Genomic DNA, 22,056 nt, shown 5'->3' on the forward strand with positions numbered 1-22,056 from the left:
AGATGACGGTTTTTTTTTTTTTTGGAGGTGGAAGATTTATTTTATCGACGCTCCTTCCGCGAAGGCAGTCTGGTCGCACATCTCCACGACAATGTTTGGCGCTTTCAGACCGACGGTGCCCTCGATGGGCGGTCTGCTTTGGTGAGTTTCTGGGAAGGCTGGTCTGAAGTTTCTGTCGGTGCTTATGCGCCGTGCTCCCTCGAATAGGAAGAATCCCTGGCGCCTCTCTGGGCCACGAAAGATGCGCGTCCGACAACGGCTGCGTGCAGTCGATGATGTCGTCTCGACCGTCGAGGCCAGTGGCGTGAACGTCGCTGCGCTCAGAAGGTGGCGGGAGGAGATGCCGACCGAGGCCGAGATGTTGCCCAAGGACAAGTACACAACTTTCTCAAAACAGGCGAGAGATTTCAGGAAGAGCGTTCACAAGGTATGTATTGTCATCCTGATAGTGAAAGATCCGAAGTGGAAAGGTGCACAGAGAAAGCTGACGAAAATGCGAACACAGGTCCCAAAGTGGACAAGGCTCTCGCTGAGGACAAACCCGCGAGGCTTCTAGACGCTGCTGGTGGCCTGTCGTGTCCTGCCCAACATGTAGTATTATCAATTCGCCCATCATCGAGACCTTATTTGCACTATCAGCACGCGAGATGGAGGAACAGACTGTGGAAGCCTTTCAAAAGGATTCAAAGAAAGCCCTCTAAGGTAGGAATGAAGAGGAGGAAGAGTTGAAAGAACAAGAGGTGCGAGAGAGAGCACACGTGGGATTTTGAAGAGCTTTCAAGGTACTGGCGCTCGCGGCCAGGATGGAGGATGGGAAGACACCGCAGGATGGGACCTGACGATGAGGCGAAAGGCGAGGACGACTGCGGGAACGAAGATAGGAGGACGGATTTGATCGAGGAAGGAAAAAGAAAAGTTCAGTCGCAGGTGACCTGAAATAGCACCATGAGGTCCTACACTAGTGGTAAAACGTCAAAGATGTACCCCCACTCAGGCTGAAGTGGGAATCGCAGTCTCCCAAAGTCCACGGCCGTCTTTCTGGCGGCTACTTCAGGCACGGCTTACCACCGGAGAAAGCGGGAACTCCAATGGGTATTTCTGCGCCATTTTAGCCATATCGAGTTGCTACGAAATGGCACCGGCTTCAGAGCTGGTCGACAACATGATGACGGCGTCGTTCTCCCTGCAGACCCGCGGGAGCTCGGTAGAGATAGCAACATGATGAAAAATTACCAGCAATAGAAAACATATGTATGGTTGCTTCTCCGTGCGCACCTTTTTCAATCGCTGCGTGTCAAATCTGCTCCCCTTTTTTTCTACTGGAAGCAGTCCCATTATTAGGGTATTGTACGTACTAGTCGACTGTAAACAAAGCGCCCTGATAAAGAACATGCAGACTAGTACGTACTGCTGACCAGATGGAGAAACTTTAGTTCGCCAGATTTGACAGTCCGACCGTTTAGCGCGTCGAAGGGGGCCCCTTCCACTCCCGATGCTGGCCTCGAGGAACGCTGCGGACCATGTGTGAAGCGAAGCAAAGGAAAGGAGAGTGGCGCTCCCTTTGTCTCTCTTTACCAACCACGACTTCTCCCACCCCTCCCGTTACGACTTTGACCTGATGACGAAGCTCTCTTGTGCGCTGCTGGTTGGCGCATTTTTCTCTCTTTCGTTCCTCGTCGGCCATGTTCACTCCTTTTTCATCTTGAGTCACCACGGCTCCCTCCTTAATGCAAGGCTGGATCCTATCGTGTCACCTGGTAAGGTCTCTGGCCATCTTCATTCCTTCGTTGGCTCGTCTTCCATCTCGTCGGATGAAGACTACGACTCCGTTCGGGGGGACGACGCTTGCACTACTTCGGGCGTCGGTGCCGACCTGTCGAGCTACTGGACTCCAACACTATTCCAATACTCGCAGGCCGACGACAGTTTCACGGCTATGAACTTATCTTTTGTCAACACGTACTACCTTAATAGAGGTGGATCAGCCTCCGATTCCAGCAACAGCACTTCCAGTAGCAGCAATAGCACCTCTACTGGCAGCAAGAGTACCTCCGATAGCAGCAAGAGTACCTCCGGCAGCAGCAATAGTAACAACGAAAGTAGCAACAGCACTAAGAGGGACTCGTCCTCCACGGGCAAGATTGTCGCCTTCCCAAAGGGCTTCAGAATGCTTGCTGGTGACGCCATGGCACGTCAACCGGCCAATACAACGCAGCTGCGAAATGCAATTTCCTTTGTTTGCCTCAACTACGACGGTCAGTCGCCTCAGACGAGCACGATCCCTACTGGTCCCTGCCCCGACGGTCTGCGTGCTCAAATTACCTTCCCTTCTTGTTGGGATGGCAAGAACCTCGACTCTGAAGACCACAAGAGCCACGTCGCCTACCCCGAAGGCGATAACGCCGACAGTGGAGACTGCCCTTCTTCTCACCCGCACCGTTTCATGACGCTCTTCTATGAGTTCGTCTGGTCGACAGGGAAGACAGCCACCAACCCAGACGAGTCCAAATGGGTTTTTGCCAACGGCGATATGCAGGGCGTGTCGTTCCACGGCGATTTTCTCAACGGCTGGGACGTGGACGTGCTACAAGAAGCCATCGACTCTTGTACCGGCTCACTTTTCAACAATCTCGAGCAGTGTGCCCCCTTGGCTAAGTCTTTGGACCGTGATGCGGCTTCTAAGTGCGCCATTAAGCAGAGGAGTAGCATTAAAGGCATCAGCCCCGAGACGGTGTCAGGTCCCCTGAAAAGCCTGCCTGGATGCAACACGATCTTTAACGGCAAGCTCAAGGGCCAGGGTGGTTGCAGCGGAGGGGATGAGGACACTGGGTCGTCATCATCTTCATCGTCGTCATCGACGTCTTCGTCTTCTTCTCCAGCATCAACGTCGACGTCAAAGCACAGGAGCTCTGCAAAGGCAGCGGCAGTCCGCAAGTCGTCGACCTCAACTTCACCGTCACTGAAGACCAAAGGCCACGGCTTGCAGAAGAAATGTCAACACTACAAAAATCACCAGAAGAGGCGTCTGGACACGCTTGAGTCCTAACTCAGGACGTCAGCTTACTCGAAATTTCTTTCGAGGGGGTTGCTGGTCCACCCCGAAGAAGTTCGCCGTCTTGTAATTTGCTTCCCTAGAGGAAGCGAGACTTCCACCTTCGCATTGCATTGATTGCAATTTCCGGTCATATAAGCTTCCCTGGAGGAAGTTAGATGCCTCTTTGATCTGCATTAGTTACAATAGATCAATTTGCATATCCGTCAGATGCGCGACATGGATAGCAGTCGTCAATGGGCGTGCTGCTTGGGTGCGAGGCTGCCAAGAGGCATGTACCGGGCCAAGGGATGACCGACCTCGAGAAGTAAGAGCGCAGTGGCGTTATAGAAGAGGATAAAGGAGACGGTGATAAGAAAAGCACCGCCGGCAGTCAAGCAGGCCTCACTGCCTGTCATGAGACCTATACCAAGTGTGATGGCGACGAGATTGATCGTAAGAAGGCCCGAAACAACGCTGATTGCCGTCCGCTGGGCAGCGATGAGCAGGACGAAGAGCGTGCCCCAGATGACGAGGAGATACATGCCCGTGGCAACGTCGACGTCCTCAACAGCTGCCTTTGCATTGCCATTTTCGAGCGCGCCAAAGGCACTCGTCACACTTTGAGCGGTTCTTATTAGCATGAGCTTCCGTTCTTCACCGTTAGCTCGACTCACGTTGTCCATGGCAAAAATGGAAGACAGAGACCGAAAATGATGGCGCCGACATTCAAGTATAGCGCACAACCAAATGTGTTACCTGAGAAGAGCTCGCCGACTCCGCAAAGCAGTGTGAAGAAGGCGCCAAAGGGTAGTCCAGTGAGGATGACGCCCTGTGGGGACTTTGTTCCGCGCGCGTGCAAGATCAGAAGTCCGAGGAGCCATGTCGTCGCACCAATGCTCAATGATCCTAGAGGAATCGGGAGCGCGAGACGACGATGAATGCTCTGTGGACCGGACGGGAAACCTGGCTGGATCGTTTGTAGGGCGTGACCATGCTGCGTCACTTGCTTCTCGAGCTGAAGGAAGCGTTTTTCGTCCATGATCCCCTGCTGTTGTTGACAGTGTCTGAGAGGGAGAAGGTGAAGAGGTCAGATGCTTTTGAGGAGCGGGAGCTCAAAACTTGATGCGATTGGTCGGCGAAAAGTGAACACTAGGTCTCAGACACGGTACCTTCCCATGTTACGGGTGATGGTTCTTTTGCGCTCCACAAGACGAATACTAGACTCCCCACGGGCATATGTTGCAGCTAATTTCGTACGGATCGGTGACCATGCCTCAACAACAATGGCCAAGGAATGCTCTTCTCCGTCTCTTCCCCGCAATGTCATAAGATGCATGTCTGTCCATTCGCTTCCGTTCCGAGCTTCTCGCCGGAAATCAAGGCTAGGCGCATAAAACGGAATGACAGGTTGAGAACACGCGTTTGACGTTTCCTCTCTAGCGCGCTTGGCGTTGTTCTTTTGATGAGCATCCTTAATTGATTGTGCGGGGTATGTCGGCTACCCCGGATCGGAGGAGGATAGTACACGCAGAGGAGACGTTGCAGGATACGACTGGAAGTGCTAGAGATATGAGAAACGAGGGAAGAGAGAGGAGAATGGACTGAAACGACGTCGAGCAGTTGTCTCTCTACAATCATCACCATGAGCGACTCATCTGGGACCAATGCTCCGCACGCTGGCTTTGATGGAGGACAAGATGTGTCTTTGGTCAGAACGGCTGGCGGACATGAGGCAACAACCTCACAGCAGCCAGCTTTTCCTGACTTTCACCGGTGAGCAACACCCGGTCCACCTGACTAGAGAACCAACTGACTCCACAAATGATTACAGCAAGCTCGCCGATCCGTCTGGTTTTGCCTGGCTCGCTTTGGGCTCAGCTATGACGCTCTATGCTGTCAATGTGATCGGATCTAGAGGTATCGAACTGCCAAATGCAGCAACGCCCGGTATGCTCGCCTTGGGAGCAGTCCTGCTAGCTCTGGCTACCATCTTCGAGTAGGTCTGAAGTGGCTTTGTCTTTGTCGTCTTAACCTCGGCTGAAGGGAACCATGGCAGGTTTATCTCGGGGAGGACCTTTGCAGGTACTATGTTTGGGGTCTACAGCGGCTTTTTTGGAGGATTCGTGATCATTCACGTTGCATGGTTCGGCATCACGGGTTCGTATGACGGGCAGAGACCGAACAATTACGCCCCGACAGGCACAGCTGGATCTGAGCTGGCGAGCCTTCAAGGACTCTGGATAAGCAGTGAGCCTCACTTTCACTTCCCAGATTTCTATGGCTGACCATTCGCCACTTGAAAAGCTTTTGTCATATTTGTCCCCATCCTTTTCCTGGCCGCTACACGTCAATCCGGGACCATCATGGCATTTTTGGGAAGCACGGAGGTGTTTTTCATCTTGCAGATGATCCATTTCTTCCAGGGCTCAGACCCAGCGACGAAGCTGGCAAAGGCGACTGGTGCTTTTTCCTTTCTCAGCGGTATCATCGCTTGGTACAATGGAGCAACCAGTCTGTTGACAAGCGACTCTGCATTCTTTACTCTCCCCACCTTCGATGTTGTTAAGTCTGACTAGGACTTGTGTCGTGTACTTGAATTCTTCATGAATTTAGCATGATCAATCTACTGTACATTCCTCTCTCCGGAGAAGACGGAACGCCCTCCAACGCAGACCCTGCCCCGATTTACTTACCCCACAAGTCAGACAAAGAGCTTTGTTGGCGAATTGACCCGGCGCTCGTTCCTGCGCCCGGATCAATTTAGTTGAAGAACAGGAGAAATACAGCAGCTGTTACGAGACGGAACGGAACAACAATGCTCGGATTTGGAGCTACATCTCGTGCAATCATCTTCTCCCGCCTTGGCGGAAGTTAAGCAGTTCCACCAATAGCTGTAGCCATGGAAATACCGGAAAGTCGGAGAGCTTCCGACTTCTTTGTTTGTATCCTTGCGTCAGCAAAATAGCAGTGCATTTGTCACTCATTCTTACACGGAACGCCAGGGGCTGAAGTGAGCTCCGTGCACCTTTCGTTCCCCCACAAACAGAAGAATGTTCACAAGCGCACGCGGAGGCGAGATGACAAGCGGAGGTTCAGAATCGAATGTTCTGCTCATGTTTGCTGCGTCGTTCAAGATCCGACAATGCTGGGATCGCGGCGATCGGAGCGTCCGAGTGTATTCGAAATGTCACCAGACTCTTCTTGCTCCCGACTCGTTCCCTGTGCAGTAGTCAGTTCTTAGCCAGTGAGGTGAAGCCTATGGAGAAGCTACGGTCAACGTATGCCAAAGCGAGCTGCCCCGCACGCCCCGCAAAGGTAGTTTCCCGGATGTCATGAGAAAGGAGAGTGAACTAGGGGCTCCGACATGCCGTTGTTACGGCCACTTCACGGAGGTGGCGAAAAGATAAAAGGTAGGCGCCAAAGAAAGAGCAGAGCACCATAGCCCATATCTCCCCTTTCCCTCGTTCCCTTTCCTCCCACCACCTCTCCCCTTTGAGGCATGAGGCAGCCTACACTCCTTCTTGGTCTCGTGACGGCCACGATTGCGGCTACGGTCAAACGTCAAGCCCTTCTCGGCAGCGCTGTTGGTGCCGCCGAGGTGCTCTTCAGTGGCGAGCGGCCCGAGGTCCAGCTTGATTATGCCGATTACCAGGGTGTCAAGAACCACTTGACGGGCACCAATGACTTCCTTGGCATGCGCTTCGCCACAGCCAACAGACTGGAAGAGGCCAAATTCATTGACCCTGCCACCAAGCCCAAGGACATACAGGATGCCAGCAAGTACGGCAATGCCTGTCCACAAGTTCAACTAGCAGGCAACCCTCTCAACTTCGGTGCAGCAGACGTGGCCGAAACCCTCACGTTCATTCAGCAAATTGCTGCCCCACCCGGCCTGGTCCAGGGTCAGTCGGAGGATTGTCTCTTTGCCAATGTACAAGTGGGTAGACAACAACATCTCTATGAGGATCTATGTACTGACAATCGAAACAGGTCCCCGAAGGCGTCAAGAAGGGTGACAAACTACCTGTCCTCCTATGGATCCACGGTGGTGGTTACGAGCTGGGTGCGGCCAATTCCGTTGGTTCCGAAGCGACCACTCTCCCTAATGTCATCTACCAGGGTGGCAACCTCGTCAAACGCTCTGTCGAGATGGGCAAGCCTGTCGTCTTCGTCTCGGCCAACCATCGTCTCAACTTTTTCGGCACGCTGGCTGGTAAGGAGATCTCCGATGCCAAGGTCGAGAACCTTTACCTCAAGGACCAACGTCTCTTCATGAAGTGGCTCAAGAAATACGTTGCCGAGTTCGGCGGTGACCCGGATCACATCGTTGCCTTCGGAGAGAGCGCTGGTGCCATGTCACTTGGTTGCCACTTTGCCATCAACCCTCGCGAGACCGAAGACTTCATCAAGGGTGCCTGGATGTTCTCGGGCGGTCCCATGAAGCTCTCTCCCCCCTCGCGCGTTCAGCGAGTATACGACGACTTCGTCGAGGCTGCTGGCTGCCAAGGACAGGCAGACACGCTCGCCTGCCTCAAGAAGGCCGACTACGATGGCATCTACCGTCAGATTCAACGTACACCCAACTTCCTGGGCTACACCAGCACCGAAGTTCCATGGTACCCTCGACCCGACGGCTATTTCCTGAAAGAGTCACCGCATGTGACCTGGAAACGAGGCGACATTGCCAAGATTCCCATGGTCATAGGTGAGCAAACAGCCGCGACCAGCCTCATGGAGAGAGGCACTAAACGCCATACCCATACCCATACCCATTGCTAACATGACCCAACCTCACGCCATACCCATACCCAGGTGATATGAAAGATGAGGGTGTGAGTGATAAGAACCTCCTGACGGTCGGGAAATCTGAGACTGATGTTGAGTAAAAATCCAGACGATCTTCTCGCAGGTCAACCAGCTCAACGTGACGACAACCGATGACTGGAAGAAGCTGTTCAAGGACATCTGGTGGCCTGACACGGTCACCGATGAGAACCTAGACCGGCTGGCCGAGCTGTACCCCGACAACCCCACCCAAGGTTCACCCTACGACACTGGTCTTCGTAATGCCTTGACGCCTCAGTACAAGCGCATCGCTGCCCTTACAGGAGACTCGACCTTTGAAAGCCAACGCCGATTTGCCAACGAGGTGGCCAGCAAGACACACAATCAATGGTCATACCAAATCGAGATCGACCTTCCCGTCCTGTCGTCACTGCCCGTTCTTGGTCAAATTCTTAAGGACACCAATATCACGAACTATCCTCAGCTTGGCTCTTTCCACATCGCCGACGTTGTCCTGCACGCATTCGGAACGGTCCCTCCAGAGCTCTCAAAGAACAGCCTTCACATCATGTCGTGCCTCATCGCCTTTGCAAACGATCTGGACCCCAACGGACATGGGCTGGACCTGCCTCAGTGGCCTCAGTACAAGTGGGGCGAGCCGGCCATCGGTCAGGAGCAACTCTTCCACTTCACCGAGCCCAAGGTGGACCTGATTCCCGATGGATTCCGCCGCGAGGCGATGCAGTACCTGAACGACAATCCAGAGTCATTCCTTTTCTAATCCAGCTTTAACTCTTTTCCCCTGAAGCTTCGCCCCCCCCTCTTTCCCCTTCCCTTTTCACCCATCCCCTCCCTATCTCCTTATCATTTCCTCTTTTCGTTCTACCCCCTCCTCTCCTTGTACTCTCACACGCTCTCTTTCTCTGTGCTCTCCGCGCGTCCAAACGCTGCATTCTTGAATCATTACTCGGCCTTCCCGGTCTCCACCACTTTCTTGCCCGACAGTCACGCACCATGCACCTCCTAAGCTTTGGCCGCCTCTCAGACTCCCATGACAAATTTTGGAAGGATATTTACATGACAGGTACAATTGGATGGGTCAGATGCTACGTTGGTCTAAGCTACAATGGGGGAAAAGGTGGCGACAAGGCAGACAGGGAGGTCATGATTATCAACGATTGGTTCGACCGATACGTTGACGCGGATCTCTACGTTTCGCACCACCTTGGGAAGCGATTCGGATTGGCGTGAAAACTTGACATCGCCTGTGCATCGGAAAGGGCTTGGTCCATTGCGAAGGACAAAGTCCGCAAACCTGTGGTTCCGCATCAGCTCTGTGAAGGCTGGTGCAGTGCGTACTTGTATTGCCGCCCAATCAACTCACCTCTCAAAGATATCAATGCTAAGCTGCTCGGAGAGTAGCTGGTAGAGGCAGAGACGCCCGTCGTTGAAGCAGGAGACATGCGTCTGACAGAGCCTGGCCCAGGCTTCGTTTGCACACACGATCTCGCCGGTTCGCCTCAAGACGACGAGGGGCACGTCGACGGCTTCGCAGACGTGCTGACGAATGTAGTCGACGATGGCGATAAAGCGCTCCTCGTGCTCGACAAGCTCAAGGTCGCTGAGCCTCTGCCACCGATCGCGTAGGATCGGCCGCGTCTGCTCCTGCAGGAGCACGCGCACACGTTCGGCACCCGCAACGGACCACGAAGAAACGGGCGATGCCGTCCAGCGTTGCATGCGAGCGTAGCCGTAGGCGTGCTGGTACGGCCGCACGGTACTCTCCTCGGGGTTATAGGACGTCGACGTCAAGATGTGGTCCCATGGCCGGCGTCGAGTCGAGACTGCCTGATGATCGGGGAGCACGTCGAGGAGCAGCGGCCGATCCAAGGTGACGTCGCTGGTGCCCAGAAGCTGTTCGAGATTAGCCTGCTCGCGGGGAGACAGGCCTTGTGCCATGAGGCAGGAGGGCGGGTCCCTTGGCGAGACATTATTAGAGCGCGAAGCACCCTGGGTGTGCGGTTGCTGCTGCTGCTGCTGTTGTCGGTGTTGCTGAGAGAGGTGTTGCTGGTGCTGGTGTATCCAGTCTGTGGGTGGTGAGTCGAGATGTGCAAAATTATCGAAAGCGAGTAGGTGATCGAGATTCATCGTGGGGCCCAGCATTGTCGCCGCAGCGGCGGCAGCAGCAGCAGCCGCGGCGGCCGCTGCCGCGTCTCCTCCTCCATTATCGTCTGAGCGAGAGTTTATGTCGGCCTCTGTGACATTGCTGCTCCTTCTGGCCGGATTGATCGACCTGATGGAGTGTCCAGCTGGCGTGGATGCCGTTCTGGAGCCGACGGCACCTCGGTCGTCGCTTCCAGACGACCTCGACCTTTGTTGCTGCTGTTCATCATCGAGGCACTTGTCGCCGATACCTCTCGCCCACGCATCGAAAGCAAGGCCTCTTCTCCTCACACACCATGTGGCTATACCATCGCCAGTCAGCAGCCATTCGTCTGCCTTCTCTTGCCCGAGCTCACGACAAGCTTACCTGCGCTTGCAGTACAAACATGCTCGAGCCACTTTGGCCCGCTTCGTGGTCGCCTGTGCAGCATCGTCTGCAGCCGAATATCCGCCGCCACCGGCGACTGTCGAAGATGAAGAGGAGGGCGAAGTGCCGCCGCCGCCGTTGCTGGTGCCGTCCCGAGCGTTGCTGTTGGAGTCTCGTCGGTCATCAAGGTACCGGTAGACGCGCTTGGTCCTCCTCTCCTGCACCCCTTGGGCCTGTGAGGCCGCTTGTCCCTGATTCGAGTGTCCTTCCGGGCCTTGTAAAGTGGACGAAGACGAAGAAGAGGCCAGCTGCGACGACATGATGGCAGCGAGGGCGCCGGAACGGGCAGACCAGTGAGAGCTCAGCAGATAGAGCAGGCAAGTTTTCTCCTCCTTTTCGAGAATGGTCCGTTGTGACAAACCTATAATCTGGGGGAGGCCCCCACTCTATTTCCCTCTCCAGTCTCGGGCTCGGAGCGCTATGCAGAACTCCTCGCCCAGATCTTACTTAGTGGATGGCGAGGGGACAGCCGTACGTACGTGCGCCCTCCCGCGTGGACTTCCGGAAGGCCTTCCTAATCTCCTTCCGTTCCGGAAATTGAGTGGGGGCTGGTGCACGAGCCACCCCACCTTTTGACGGATTCAAAAGCGCCTCTTCTAGACTCCTTCCACGGCCTAGCTCTGGGACTCTAGAACGAAGACGACAAAAGATGACCCGCTCTAACAAAGACTTTGAGGTCTCGGTCGTTGGCGGCGGCATTGGTGGTCTATGCGCAACGCTGGGCCTTCTCCGAGCAGGCGTGCCCGTCCAGGTCTTTGAGGCAGCAGTGAGTTTACCTACGTTATCCCTTCTGACTTCGTCCACCTGCTGATCAATCGGGGGTGATCCGCAGCCACAATTTGCAGAGATCGGCGCTGGAATCTCGTTTGGAAAGAATGCCAGCAACGCGCTGACCAAGCTCGGCTTCAAGGAGGAATTCGACCGCGAGGCCACCATTGTCCCCTCTGGCATCTGGTTCGAGTGGAGGAACGGCAAGGGGGATAAGCAGGAGCTCATCGCGACGACCCATTCGAAACCAGTGGGAAACTCATCCGTACACCGAGCCAAGTTCCTTGACGCCCTCGTCAAGCATGTTCCCAACGAAATTGCCCATTTTGGTAAGAGGCTCGCCCGCATTGAGGAAGGCACGGGCGCCAACAACGCTCGCACTACGCTGCATTTCGAGGATGGTACCTCGCACGAGACTGACGTCGTGATTGGCTACGATGGCATTCACTCCAAGGCCAGGAGTCATCTGGACAAGGTTCGCGGCCGCAAAGAGTCCAAGCTGCAGTGGAGCGGCAGCTGGGCCTACCGAGGTGAGCATGAGCGCACGCCTCTCTCTCTCTCTCTTTTGCTGTGTTTTTGTCGGCGTCTGACCCTTGTCCGTCAGGCCTCATTCCGACCCAGAAGTTCATCGATGCCGTCGGGGGCGAGATGGGCAAGTACTATGCCGAGACGCCGCAGATGTTCCTTGCAGAGGACAATCACATCCTCATCTTCCCCATCGACAAGAATGAGACGGTCAACGTCGTCGCCTTTTCCACTGACAGAAGCAAGTGGCCCGAACGCCCGAGTGAGTTGGAGAGCTTGCCCTCAAACTGTTGTCAAAGTCAACTGATGGGATTGGAGGGGATCAGATCTCAAAGAGGGGGAGCCTTGGACGCAACCATCGACAGCAGAAGACATGATCAAGGAGTTCCCTGGATGGGGCAAGGACATGGTCAGCATCCTCAAGTGCATCGAAAAGCCGAGCAAGTGGGCGCTCCATCAGCTCATCCCTTCGCTCGACTGCTTCGCGAAGGGCAAGGTCGCCGTGGCAGGCGATGCCGCCCACGGAGGCACTCCACACCAAGGCGCCATGGCAGGGCAGGCGATCGAAGACGCCCTCTTCCTCTCTTGGCTCCTGGCTCACCCAGCGGTCAACTCATCCAACGTCGATCAGGCTCTGACGGTGTATGACACGATTCGTCGGCCTCGGGCGAACAAGGTCCTTGAATCGAGTCTGGAAGCGGGCGATGTTTATGAAATGCGGGGCGAAAGGACTGGGTCAGACTGGGTCAAGCTCAAGCAAGAACTCGAGACAAGGTTCGACTGGATCTGGGAGCACAATCATGATGATGACTTTCCTGCTGCAGAGGAGGAGATGCGTCGCATTGGTCTTCTCAAGGCTTAGTTCGTCACTGCTGTTTTGCTTAGATCTACTGCTGCTTTCTATTCACACAAATTCGTCAATAATATGTGCACCTTCATCGCTAATTGATATCTATCTACTCTCGTGCAAGCTAATGGTCTTCTGAAACTTCCATTCTTTGATAGCATTACTCGAGGAAGAGACAGAGAGCAATGAGTATTAATGAGCAGGTAAGAAGCATAAGTAACGATGAGACTAATTGCAGACTTGTGATCTTTTTAGGTGCAGATACGGAGGCGCTCACAAATGACCAAAGTCAAAGTGAGCAAATGCTCCAGCGATACTCCCACTCGCCAACGCCATCGAGACACTCTTCATGGGCGTCTGAATGTCACCAGCGACAAAGACGCCGGGCACGCTCGTCTTGCCCATGGGGTTGATTGGCTCTACATATTCGTTAATCGGCATCGATCCCGACTTGACCTGGAGACCGAGATTGTCCAGAAGCGGTCGAACGCCTTCCGACACGGTTGTACTAGGGGTCCACAGAAGGACGTCGAATGTCGTCTTGCCAGCATCCTTGACGGCGATTTCAACTTTATCGTCGTCATGCGTCAGCTTCGTCGACTCTACTTTGCCCTCGATGATAGAGAATCCCAGGCTCTTGACCGCGTCCATGACCTTCGGGTCGGAAGCTCCAACGGGCTCGTTCGTAAGGACCGTCACGTCCTTCGACAGTGTTCCAATTCCTCCGAGCACATGGACCACCATTGGGTTCAGCCCCAGTTGCGCCAGCTTCTTGTCTCGGTTCTCGTAGCCATGGCAGAACCTTTCCCTCCGTCAATCAGCAAGTGGTCGTGTCTACTAGAATAGAAGATGTGCTGCTCTTGCTCTCACATGCAATGGACGGCTTTTCCCTTATCCCAGACCTCTTTCAAGCCTTCCACGTCGTCGAGCATGAGATCTTTCGTGCCACCGGCCAAAACAAGCTTCCGTGCTTCGTACGTTGTCCCGCTCGCCGTGTGGAGCTGAAAGGCGCCGTCGGTACCGTGAACGTCCATGACCTTTTCAAAGACAAATTCCGCCGTGCCATACGCCCGGATCTCGTCCTGGGCCTGCCGACGCAGCTCGGCGTTGTTGGCTCCGTCACGCGTCCAAAAGTTGTGGAGTTGCTGCGCGGGTGCATTGCGGTAGGCGCCCGAGTCGAAAATGATGATGCGGCGGCGCACACGGACGAGGCTGAGGGCGGCGCTGAGGCCAGCGGGACCCCCGCCGATGATGGCTGCGTCAAATTTAGGCATCTTGAAGAAGGAAAGCGCTTGGCAGAGGAGAAGACTGTAAAGGAAATGAAGCATAGGCCAGTAGATCCGCGCTCCGCCAACAAAACCGGGCGCTATTTAAGCTTTTCTTAGCCGTCAGCTGACGGCGGCAAAAGAGAATTAATGCGCCCTACGAGGTGCAAAGCATCAAGGGCGCGTTGCCTCAACACCTGTATTACAACCTCTTCCCTCACCCAGCATCGATCAATGTCGCAAATTGAGGGCTCCTCTCACTTCAGCTCAGCTAGAACAACAGACTAGAAAAGATGCATTGTGAAGGAGCGTGTTTGTATTGGTGCGCGAAAAATCTCGGCGTCAGCTGACAATTGACATTTCAAAGAAGATGGTGAAAGGGACGGAATGGATGGATCATGGACCGGTCAGAGGGCTGAAGGCCGGAGGCAAGGGTAATGGCCGGAAAAGCTCTCTGGTCGTCTGGCCGGATTGTGCCTGCTGGCGCTGGCCGTTCTCTTCCGCTCGGAACCTCGGCGGCGTCCTTCTTCCTTCGCCGCCCATCGTGGCCTTCGACTGAACCTTTTCCGGGAAAGCAGGACCCACAAAGGCTTTGCTGGACGCCCGTTGCTTGTCGGCATCCTCCTGACCACTCCGGCGTTCAAACATCTTGGGAGAGGCCATGGCAGTGGAGGATGGCTTCACGCGCCTGGCAGCCGCATCTGTTCCCTTGGCCACCGTCTGGATCTTCTCGGCGCCACCGCGAGGAGCACGGCTGGTGTTGCGCTGGCTTCGGTCAGCGGTGCGTCGACCGTTGGAGTGGGGCTGTTGTCGATGCTTGTATGCGCCGACGGTTGCATCACGCCTGCCTCGCTGCAGCTGGAGTGCACCCTCGCCAACCTCCTCTTCACTTGACGGGAATCCTCCAGGGATCCGAACGGTATCTTTGCGACGAGGAGCTTGGGTAGACGTGCGCGTCTGACGCTGCGGCTGGCTTGGCTTGACGTCCCATCCGCCACCGCTGCCCCGCACGATGACGGGCATGTAGTCGCGGGCATCGGGTGCATGTTTCTCCGCGTCGAAGTTGTAGTCGTCGTCCTTGCGCGACTGCTTTGACTCATCACTCTTGTACATCGACGCAAGGCTCTCCTGCGAACCAGCACCTCGCAAGGCCTTGAGCGAGTCGACGAGGCGCTGACTCAGGGTCCTCGCCAGGCCTCCACTTGCGTGCTGGTGCTGCTGTTGTTGTTGTTGAAGTTGCTTCTGGCCGAGTATCAAGGGACGATGCTGGCCGTGCTGCTGGCCCTCGAGCGTGGCTCGCCACTGGTTGATGTCGAGCACGTCTGGCTTTCGCCTCGTCTCTGCTCCATCTGTCCGCGTAGCCTTTTGCTCAAAGCTGCCCTCATCCTCCTCTGTGATTGTCTTTTGCATCTTTGCAGCCGCCGCAAGCTCCGCGTTTCGCAGGGCCACACGCAGAGGGCTGGCAGTCCTGCCATCCCAAGTGAGCCCTCCACCTGACGAGCTGCCGCTGGAATGACCACCGCTGATGACGCTCTTCCGTTCGCGCTCATACTCCTCCGCCACCTCAGGTGGAACAGCCAGGACCTCATCGCCGACGTCGATCAGGACGCTTCCCTGGCGGTTACGCCTGGCAAAGCTTCCCAACGTCCTCGTCACGGCTCTGCGCAGGGTTCCGCTCCTCTTTCCACCCGCGCCCCCAGCGCCGTTTGCGCCCATTTTGGGAATCGTGTTGGATCGAGAGATGCCCCTTCGGTCGTCACGGCGCATGCATGCGTGGGCGATCTCCTTTGCAATGGCAATGAGGACCATGAAACCCAAGAGACCACCAGCGATGACGCCGGCAATGAAGAGCGGGAAGAGCTTGTTGTGGGGTGAGGTGATGGCCGAATCGTCGTTCTTCTTGTCCTTGTCGTCAGGCGACGATGTTGGCGAGGGTGGGTTGCCAGAAGAAGAAGAAGAGGGAGAGGGCGAGGAAGAGGGTTGAGAGGAAGCTGTAGGTTTTGCATCTGACGACTTGTTGTCATCTGTCTGCTTGCTGTCGTCGGTAGAGGGGCTGGACGCGGGCGAGGGCGAGGCAGCAGCGACATTGTTGACTGCAGGAGCCAAGGTCGGCGCAGCGGCCGAGTCGACAGGGATCACTTGCGGCGGTGCAGGGGCCCTTGCGGCCAGGACGCCAGGCTCCTTACCAGGAACAATCTTGTGGAAAGGCGAAGCAGAGCGTACATTGGCCTCGGACCTGTAGCTGGCGTCCTCGTCATCATCTTCGTATGGCGTAGCAACATCAAATTGAAGCTGCCCACGACGACCGAGGGCGGCATCTGCAGATCCGCCTGTGACCGGCGACCTCCGGCTCAAGGGGTGCACATTGGAAACGTACTTGGACCTAGCATGGTTTTGCTGGGACGTCCCGGGATTCGAGTCGATGTCCTCTTGACTGGACCAGCTCGCTCCGTGAGCTGCGGCGACCTGTTGAACGAGTGCCGAGAGGTAATCTTGCATCGAGTCCGAACCACGACGGGAGAAAGAGGAGACGGAAGCGGAAGAAATAGCCGCGCCAGAGGCCGAGGAGGAAGCGAGGGGCATCGCTTCAACTTGAGATGGAGAAGCAGCAACAAAGAGAGCGACGGCAGCGAGCATGAGAAAGGGGCCCATCCTCGTTGAGGTCATCGAGATCGCTTTGCTTCGACCGTGAGAAGAGTGGATCAGAGACACGGGCTCGTGCCGACGGCGGACATGCCCTTGCTTGGCAGTTGTAGCTGATGACCGCCGCCCAGGAGCTAGAGTGACCTCGAGTACTGCCACATCCCTGGTCGACGAAGGTCGATCCTTCATTGAGCGTCTTTGTCGTCTTCGTTCGAGTGCCTGCTCGAATGATGACGGGGCGTGGTGTAAAACAAATCTCCCAAGCCAGTTGGGGTCAGAGTCGAAGAGAAAGAGGTATTCAGCGGTGACGAGAAGAGCAAAGTGCCTTAGACCAAGAGCCTGCTTGGTCGAATCGGACGTGGCTCTCTTCTGCTCGCGACTGCTAAAGAGAAGAAGGAGAAAGAGATGGGAAGCGGTAGTAAAGGGTGGCGTTGGTTCATGAAGGCGACACAACCTTCATCCAAGAGGTAGACTTGAAGCCAATCTATTCCCCACCGTCCATCGTTGCATGTCATCCAGCGCCACCAGTGATTAGAGATGGATGTTCAAAAAAGGAACAGGAAAAGGCCAAGCCGACGACAGTCAAGCTTGAAATTCTCCGTAGGACGCGTCGGTTCGTCCATCGCGAAATGTCGAATATTTTTAGACTCGCCCATGACGTCGAAAACGCTAAGCGTCTTGATTCATAGCAAGACTTTCCTCGAATGGTGTGCACCTCGCCCAGATGCAGAAGTGCGGTAGGACCATAGGGCATCAGCATCAATTAATACTGGTTTTCGGAAGTTCGGGATAGACCTTCTTTTTCGTCGTTTCTCCAAGGTGATTGTATGAAGTTACAGAAGCTCAACAACGTAGAATCACTTCTTCTTTCCGCCCTTTCGCTTCTTAGCGCTGGTACTCGACCCATTGCCGTTGCCGTTGCCATCAGAGGTGGCCGTGGCGACTGCCTTCTCTGCTTCCTCGTTCGCCTGTCCAGCTCCAACTTCCTCAGTTGCCGCTTTCGGGCCCATGCCAATCATGGAGAGGCTGGTCAAAACCAGGCCGACAGCCCAGGTGTCCCTAAAAGTTGGTCTGGGAGCGCCCGAATCGACGTCAAGGGGCAGCCAGTTGTCCTTTGTTCCGGGTTCGCAGATAAAGACATTGTCCTTCGTCACTTTAGCATCAATCATCCTCGGCCCCGCGGCCCTCTCTCCTGTGCTAGTCGTGGTGGAAGCACCCTTCGAAATGGCTTTGCGGACGTTCTTCTCGTCCTCTTCCCAGTCAATTTCGCCATCGGGCTTCTTGGCAAACGGCGGCAGCTCGTAAAAGCTAGAGAGCGGAATTCGCACCCTCTTTTCCGTGTGGACGACGGTGAACTCGAGCGGGTCTCCTTGCTTGAGGCGTTCGTCGAAGAAGCGAAAACGAGGACCCCAGGCCATGATTTTTGCCGTGGTGCGAAGCGATTCGAGACGGCTGACGTCGCGTCGCCAATTGATCATCTTGATCAAGAGCTGGACACCTGATGTCGCAGCAATGATGAAAAGAAGCACAAATGCCAACGAAGGACGGAAGCGGCTGTAGTAGTATCCCGTGCCACGCCAACGGGGGAATCCATTGCTAGAATTCGAAAGGGCTTCTTGATTAGACACAGAAGTCCCTTTGGTTGGTGAGAAAGGCTCCTCAACTCACGTAAGAAAGTGATCATATCGATCTCGGCGCTCGTCTCGCAGGATCTTGTTGATGACCCCCAAGCGTTCGAACCGCTTCGTCGCTTTCGAGTCGTGAGGGTGCTTGTCGGGGCTAGAGGGGTGGTCAGCCGTATGTGTAGGCTCGAGCATGCAAAAGCACTCACTGCAGCTCCTTGCTCCTTGCTCTGTATGCCTTTCTGATGTCATTGATCGAGGCGCTTCTGGTGAGGTTAAGAATGGAGTAAAATGTTGTTCCCTGTCCCTCATCCTTCTCAAGGGCGTTCTGCAGTTCGAAGATCTAGCAGGGGAAAAGTTGCGAGTTCAGTGAAATCTTGAATGTCAAAGAGGCATATCGACGAAGCACCTCAAAGTCATCCTTGTCCCAAGAAGCCGAGACGACGGAGACGAGAGCGGCTGCGACGAGCAGAAGTAAGAAGAGGCTTCGCAGGAGACGCATTGTCGAGCTGATGTTGGTTCGTTTGCAAGATGGCTGGAAGGAGCTTAAAATTTGGCGCTAGCATTCGACTACCGGTACAGACACATGGCACTCTCATACTCACGTGCGTAGAGAAGCTTGTTTTTTTTTTTGGAATTTCAGGAGGTGGACCGACCGCATCTCGGGCCATCAACAGCAAAAGCAAAAGATCCTGCACGATGAGCCGGCCTGAGCACATCGCTCCGCCCGAAATCTTCTATGGAGACGATGAGGCGCGGAAGTATTCTGCAAAGTGAGCTTGCCGGTCCGGTAGGAGCGAAGACGTCGATGCTGCGGTGCTGATGGAGTGACTTTACAGTTCTCGCGTGCAGCACATTCAAGCAACCATGACAGAGCGTGCGCTCGAGTTGCTCAATCTACCAGCATGGAAACAGGAGTCGGGCGCTCTGCTCTTGGATATTGGGTGTGGGAGTGGGCTGAGCGGGGAAGTCGTCAGCGAGATGGGTCACCAGTGGGTCGGATACGATATCGCGCCTAGCATGCTCGAGGTCGCTCTCGAGCGCGAAGTTGATGGCGACTTGCTTCTTGCCGACGCCGGCCATGGTTGTCCTTTCCGAGCGGGGTCCTTTGACGGAGCTATCAGTATCTCAGCGCTCCAGTGGCTTCTGAATGCCGACACAAACACGAATGCGCCCATTGCTCGGCTCTCGCGCTTCTTTTCAACGCTGCACGCCTGCCTATCGCACGGTGCTCGTGCTGCGCTCCAGTTCTACCCAGAGTCGGACGCACAAGTAGAACTTTGCATGAAAGCGGCGACAAAGTCAGGATTTGGTGGCGGGCTTGTGGTGGACTTTCCGAACAGTCGCAAAGCAAGAAAGTGCTTCCTAGTCCTCTGGGTCGGCGGTGCTATGCGAGTGCCCAAGGGCCTCGAGGACCTCGTCCAAGCAGGCGACACCAGCGAAGGCCAAGTGCTCCCCCGCGGTCTGGTGGCCGAACACGAGAATCCAGATGCGGTGGGTGAAGTCAAATTCGAAAGGAGAAAGGGGAGTAAAGTGGCAAAGCGCAAGGCAGGCAGGAAGGTGAAGGACGAGAAAGGCAGCCGGGAATGGATTCTCAAGAAGAAGGACTTGTATCGAAAGAGAGGCAAGGAGGTTCGTTTCGCCCCTTTTCCCCTACATCTCCAAGCTGACGACCATGAGCATTTTAACAGGACGTACCTTCGGATTCGAAATTTACCGGCCGAAAACGAAGAACTGCTTTCTAGCTAGCAAGCTGGTGAGGGATGAGGTGACAACATTTACATGCATGTACAGTACAACATCACTGCAATATCACAGTCTATAAAGCCTACGACCGTGACTCTCTGGTCGTCCTCGTTCTTTGCATTTTCGATTTTGAATGCGAAGGTGAAGGCGGTAAGCGCTCGAGGCGATCACCACCAAAGCTCGAATGGAGTATCGCTGCAATTGTCTTCCCTGTGGCTCTTGCAGACATTCGTGTCAATTGACCTTTGTCTTTCGCTTACGGGCCGTGCGGCCTCGACGACGTTGACCGCTTTCTCTGCGTTGTTGTCGAATAGTCTGCAGTCGCTGCGTTGCATGCGACCAATCATCTTCTCCCGCTGCCGGTTCCTGAATGCGCCACGGTTCAGGACATACTGTGATCTTGCGTTCAGCCTTAGGTTTCAACGTCCACAAATGCGAGCCCTCGAGCTTTTGCATGAATCGCAGCTCTCTTTCCATCGCCAGCTCGTCCCTGGCCTCTTGGGCCCACTGTACGATTTTCGCATGCATCTTTCTCTTTGATAGGAACCGCTCACGGTCCTCGACCCTTATTGTTGGATGATCAATGATGCCATTGTGCCAGGTCTTCGGTCGCTTGTTGTTGAGGTCTTTGTCTATGACATCCTTCAAAGACTTGCTCTTTTTGATGGCGAACTTTGCGTATTTGTGTAGCGAGTCAATTGCGTGATTGCTGTACTTCAACCACTGGAAGCGCTCGTAATCATGGCGATTCGACCGTATGCCAGCTTTGTAAGCTGTGGTCTTCGGAGGCTCGCTGTCGGAATGTAGCGATTCTGCTAAGTCGCCATCGGGCTCAACTTTCCCCTTTTTTTCTCTCAAACCGTATCCGTGGCATTGTCTCTTAGAAGCGACTGTTCTATCTTTTCCACAGTTTCGCTTGGCGTGGGTGCTTATTGATGCTCCTGGATGTGCTGACTTTGGGGATTCCTCAGGTGAATCAATCTCGAAGATCTTCCCTAGGCGCCCGGACTTCTCCAAGATTTCTCCATTTTTTCGCTTCAAAGTCTTTTTCTTTGGTGACCACTCTAACTTTTCCTCGGGTCCTTTCTTAGATTCAATCGCACATAAGTGATGCTGGGGATGGTCAGAAGCTTGAGCAAGGTGCCGATGGTCAACGTGATCCCTTTCTCTGGTGACTGAATCGCCGGATCCGTCTTGTTGGAGGGGCAGAGGAGAGTGATTTCCACTGTAAGAAGCGTGGAGGCTTTTAGAAGAGAGGGGTGGCAATGTTAAGATGTCTTCGAGGTCGTCGAAAATCCCGAGAGATTGCGATCGTGGATCGGCCCCTTCACCTAAGCCCTCCGTTTTCCATGTCCCAGCAAAGTGCGTGAATGCAAGAGCTAGGATGTAGATGGCGGAGAGGAGCTGTCGAGAACAAAGCATGGCTGGCTGTGATTGAGGTAGGAGGAGAGCAACTCATCTCGGTGCCCCATTTGTATTTTGAAGAAGGAGCACAGAGTAACAAGCTGCCGACGATATACACCGCCCGCTAGGCAGGTGCGTGCCGGAAGCCGAGTGTTGAGGCCCAACGTTGGCGTCAAATGCCTTTTCCGGGGCGTTCATGGACAGGCGTAACTTCAGTTTAGCAATTACAGCAAGAAGTTCAACCCGCCTGGAATAGGAAAGGATCTCGAGCGCATATGATCATTGACAGGCCTTCTTTGTCTGTACCGTACGGCGACAGACGTGCTAGTTTCGAAGCCCTTGCTCACTGGGACGGACGTGTTCTATTTTCTGAGTTTTTTTTGTCTAAAACTTAAATCTAATCTCGCACTAACCCAAGGCACGCGCCACTGCTTCCTCCAACATCTTTCTTTCTACAATCTTTTCTTGTATAATTGTCGGGACCTTTCGTAACACAGCGCTCATCTAGAGGCTTCATTCTCCAAACTCCATCGACCTTCTCCATGTAGTCGAGGTACCCTCCCCTTTCTTGCGCCAGGCGATCCCGAGCCGTTGCTGCCCATTCGGTAACAGCATCACGGAGGGTGGGTCTGTCACGGCAAGCTCGCCGGTCTTCCACGAGAGTCGAAGGATGGTCAATGACACCATTGAACCAAGTTGGAGGGCGGTTTGTATTTCTTCTTTTAATCGCATCTTCCAACGTACGTCGGTAGATCAACGTACTTTTTACTCTGTTCATAAACATCTTCACAGCACTCTTGTCGTAGTCTCGCCACTCTTTTAGCAAA

General features: G+C 54.6%; 11 protein-coding genes across 11 annotated transcripts; 6 read left to right on the forward strand and 5 right to left on the reverse strand.

The window, feature by feature from the left end:
- Nucleotides 1-29: 29 nt before the first annotated feature.
- On the forward strand, nucleotides 30-647 carry FA10DRAFT_277786 (putative MRPL31-mitochondrial ribosomal protein, large subunit). Its single transcript, XM_025523403.1, has 3 exons — nucleotides 30-141; nucleotides 208-427; nucleotides 506-647. Exons 1-3 carry the CDS (start codon nucleotides 92-94, stop codon nucleotides 554-556), a joined length of 321 nt encoding a protein of 106 aa, XP_025381368.1. The 5' UTR covers nucleotides 30-91; the 3' UTR covers nucleotides 557-647.
- An 809-nt stretch (nucleotides 648-1,456) lies between these two features.
- On the forward strand, nucleotides 1,457-3,261 carry FA10DRAFT_264739 (hypothetical protein). The gene has a single exon (XM_025520774.1). The coding sequence runs from the start codon at nucleotides 1,619-1,621 to the stop codon at nucleotides 3,044-3,046; it is 1,428 nt and encodes a 475-aa protein (XP_025381369.1). The 5' UTR covers nucleotides 1,457-1,618; the 3' UTR covers nucleotides 3,047-3,261.
- FA10DRAFT_238020 (hypothetical protein) lies at nucleotides 3,252-4,147 on the reverse strand. The gene is made up of 2 exons (XM_025519130.1): nucleotides 3,709-4,147; nucleotides 3,252-3,652 (listed from the first exon to the last, which is right to left on the reverse strand). The coding sequence occupies exons 1-2, from the start codon at nucleotides 4,071-4,073 to the stop codon at nucleotides 3,286-3,288; spliced, it is 732 nt and encodes a 243-aa protein (XP_025381370.1). The 5' UTR covers nucleotides 4,074-4,147; the 3' UTR covers nucleotides 3,252-3,285.
- A 375-nt stretch (nucleotides 4,148-4,522) lies between these two features.
- FA10DRAFT_299483 (hypothetical protein) lies at nucleotides 4,523-5,623 on the forward strand. Its single transcript, XM_025524731.1, has 4 exons — nucleotides 4,523-4,807; nucleotides 4,866-5,030; nucleotides 5,091-5,281; nucleotides 5,339-5,623. Exons 1-4 carry the CDS (start codon nucleotides 4,677-4,679, stop codon nucleotides 5,608-5,610), a joined length of 759 nt encoding a protein of 252 aa, XP_025381371.1. The 5' UTR covers nucleotides 4,523-4,676; the 3' UTR covers nucleotides 5,611-5,623.
- Nucleotides 5,624-6,650: 1,027 nt separating this feature from the next.
- On the forward strand, nucleotides 6,651-8,600 carry FA10DRAFT_220390 (alpha/beta-hydrolase; the record flags this gene model as incomplete). Its single annotated transcript, XM_025518544.1, has 4 exons — nucleotides 6,651-6,971; nucleotides 7,025-7,739; nucleotides 7,847-7,866; nucleotides 7,929-8,600. Coding segments are annotated over 4 exons (1,728 nt in total), but the record flags the coding sequence as incomplete, so codon positions are not given.
- A 272-nt stretch (nucleotides 8,601-8,872) lies between these two features.
- On the reverse strand, nucleotides 8,873-10,893 carry FA10DRAFT_277789 (hypothetical protein). The gene is made up of 3 exons (XM_025523404.1): nucleotides 10,350-10,893; nucleotides 9,204-10,284; nucleotides 8,873-9,134 (listed from the first exon to the last, which is right to left on the reverse strand). Exons 1-3 carry the CDS (start codon nucleotides 10,531-10,533, stop codon nucleotides 8,936-8,938), a joined length of 1,464 nt encoding a protein of 487 aa, XP_025381373.1. The 5' UTR covers nucleotides 10,534-10,893; the 3' UTR covers nucleotides 8,873-8,935.
- Nucleotides 10,894-11,027: 134 nt separating this feature from the next.
- On the forward strand, nucleotides 11,028-12,660 carry FA10DRAFT_277790 (FAD/NAD(P)-binding domain-containing protein). Its single transcript, XM_025523405.1, has 4 exons — nucleotides 11,028-11,175; nucleotides 11,242-11,707; nucleotides 11,782-11,964; nucleotides 12,029-12,660. The coding sequence occupies exons 1-4, from the start codon at nucleotides 11,059-11,061 to the stop codon at nucleotides 12,562-12,564; spliced, it is 1,302 nt and encodes a 433-aa protein (XP_025381374.1). The 5' UTR covers nucleotides 11,028-11,058; the 3' UTR covers nucleotides 12,565-12,660.
- Nucleotides 12,622-13,513, reverse strand: FA10DRAFT_264744 (hypothetical protein). The gene is made up of 2 exons (XM_025520775.1): nucleotides 13,420-13,513; nucleotides 12,622-13,351 (listed from the first exon to the last, which is right to left on the reverse strand). Exons 1-2 carry the CDS (start codon nucleotides 13,479-13,481, stop codon nucleotides 12,823-12,825), a joined length of 591 nt encoding a protein of 196 aa, XP_025381375.1. The 5' UTR covers nucleotides 13,482-13,513; the 3' UTR covers nucleotides 12,622-12,822.
- A 531-nt stretch (nucleotides 13,514-14,044) lies between these two features.
- FA10DRAFT_42559 (hypothetical protein) lies at nucleotides 14,045-16,965 on the reverse strand. The gene has a single exon (XM_025525475.1). It carries the CDS (start codon nucleotides 16,644-16,646, stop codon nucleotides 14,211-14,213), a length of 2,436 nt encoding a protein of 811 aa, XP_025381376.1. The 5' UTR covers nucleotides 16,647-16,965; the 3' UTR covers nucleotides 14,045-14,210.
- An 889-nt stretch (nucleotides 16,966-17,854) lies between these two features.
- Nucleotides 17,855-18,581, reverse strand: FA10DRAFT_226889 (DnaJ-domain-containing protein; the record flags this gene model as incomplete). The annotated part of the gene is made up of 4 exons (XM_025518702.1): nucleotides 17,855-18,053; nucleotides 18,126-18,236; nucleotides 18,289-18,422; nucleotides 18,489-18,581. Coding segments are annotated over 4 exons (537 nt in total), but the record flags the coding sequence as incomplete, so codon positions are not given.
- A 159-nt stretch (nucleotides 18,582-18,740) lies between these two features.
- Nucleotides 18,741-19,911, forward strand: FA10DRAFT_274223 (putative methyltransferase C26A3.06). Its single transcript, XM_025523209.1, has 3 exons — nucleotides 18,741-18,852; nucleotides 18,919-19,711; nucleotides 19,771-19,911. The coding sequence occupies exons 1-3, from the start codon at nucleotides 18,779-18,781 to the stop codon at nucleotides 19,822-19,824; spliced, it is 921 nt and encodes a 306-aa protein (XP_025381378.1). The 5' UTR covers nucleotides 18,741-18,778; the 3' UTR covers nucleotides 19,825-19,911.
- The last annotated feature ends 2,145 nt before the right edge of the window (nucleotides 19,912-22,056 follow it).

This window comes from Acaromyces ingoldii (assembly GCF_003144295.1).
Source record: "Acaromyces ingoldii strain MCA 4198 unplaced genomic scaffold FA10scaffold_1, whole genome shotgun sequence".
In the NCBI taxonomy this organism is placed as follows: Eukaryota; Fungi; Basidiomycota; class Exobasidiomycetes; order Exobasidiales; family Cryptobasidiaceae; genus Acaromyces; species Acaromyces ingoldii.

Excerpts from the sequence above, each read along its gene's own strand:
- FA10DRAFT_264739 (XM_025520774.1), top strand. The coding sequence starts at position 1,619 with ATGACGAAGCTCTCTTGTGCGCTGCTGGTTGGCGCATTTTTCTCTCTT.
- FA10DRAFT_238020 (XM_025519130.1), bottom strand. The coding sequence starts at position 4,073 with ATGGACGAAAAACGCTTCCTTCAGCTCGAGAAGCAAGTGACGCAGCAT. Across the intron at positions 3,653-3,708 it reads CCATTTTTGCCATGGACAAC|TGTGACGAGTGCCTTTGGCG; the intron begins GTGAGTCGAGCT and ends AACCGCTCAAAG.
- FA10DRAFT_264744 (XM_025520775.1), bottom strand. The coding sequence starts at position 13,481 with ATGCTCGACGACGTGGAAGGCTTGAAAGAGGTCTGGGATAAGGGAAAA. Across the intron at positions 13,352-13,419 it reads GGAAAAGCCGTCCATTGCAT|GTTCTGCCATGGCTACGAGA; the intron begins GTGAGAGCAAGA and ends ACGGAGGGAAAG.
- FA10DRAFT_274223 (XM_025523209.1), top strand. The coding sequence starts at position 18,779 with ATGAGCCGGCCTGAGCACATCGCTCCGCCCGAAATCTTCTATGGAGAC. Across the intron at positions 18,853-18,918 it reads GCGCGGAAGTATTCTGCAAA|TTCTCGCGTGCAGCACATTC; the intron begins GTGAGCTTGCCG and ends GTGACTTTACAG. Across the intron at positions 19,712-19,770 it reads ATCGAAAGAGAGGCAAGGAG|GACGTACCTTCGGATTCGAA; the intron begins GTTCGTTTCGCC and ends GCATTTTAACAG.
- FA10DRAFT_42559 (XM_025525475.1), bottom strand. The coding sequence starts at position 16,646 with ATGAAGGATCGACCTTCGTCGACCAGGGATGTGGCAGTACTCGAGGTC.
- FA10DRAFT_299483 (XM_025524731.1), top strand. The coding sequence starts at position 4,677 with ATGAGCGACTCATCTGGGACCAATGCTCCGCACGCTGGCTTTGATGGA. Across the intron at positions 4,808-4,865 it reads GCTTTTCCTGACTTTCACCG|CAAGCTCGCCGATCCGTCTG; the intron begins GTGAGCAACACC and ends AAATGATTACAG. Across the intron at positions 5,282-5,338 it reads TCAAGGACTCTGGATAAGCA|CTTTTGTCATATTTGTCCCC; the intron begins GTGAGCCTCACT and ends CCACTTGAAAAG.
- FA10DRAFT_277789 (XM_025523404.1), bottom strand. The coding sequence starts at position 10,533 with ATGACCGACGAGACTCCAACAGCAACGCTCGGGACGGCACCAGCAACG. Across the intron at positions 10,285-10,349 it reads TGTTTGTACTGCAAGCGCAG|CCACATGGTGTGTGAGGAGA; the intron begins GTAAGCTTGTCG and ends GCGATGGTATAG. Across the intron at positions 9,135-9,203 it reads AGCATTGATATCTTTGAGAG|GTTTGCGGACTTTGTCCTTC; the intron begins GTGAGTTGATTG and ends GCGGAACCACAG.
- FA10DRAFT_277790 (XM_025523405.1), top strand. The coding sequence starts at position 11,059 with ATGACCCGCTCTAACAAAGACTTTGAGGTCTCGGTCGTTGGCGGCGGC. Across the intron at positions 11,176-11,241 it reads TCCAGGTCTTTGAGGCAGCA|CCACAATTTGCAGAGATCGG; the intron begins GTGAGTTTACCT and ends GGTGATCCGCAG. Across the intron at positions 11,708-11,781 it reads CGGCAGCTGGGCCTACCGAG|GCCTCATTCCGACCCAGAAG; the intron begins GTGAGCATGAGC and ends CTTGTCCGTCAG.
- FA10DRAFT_277786 (XM_025523403.1), top strand. The coding sequence starts at position 92 with ATGTTTGGCGCTTTCAGACCGACGGTGCCCTCGATGGGCGGTCTGCTT. Across the intron at positions 142-207 it reads TCGATGGGCGGTCTGCTTTG|GAAGAATCCCTGGCGCCTCT; the intron begins GTGAGTTTCTGG and ends TCCCTCGAATAG. Across the intron at positions 428-505 it reads TCAGGAAGAGCGTTCACAAG|GTCCCAAAGTGGACAAGGCT; the intron begins GTATGTATTGTC and ends ATGCGAACACAG.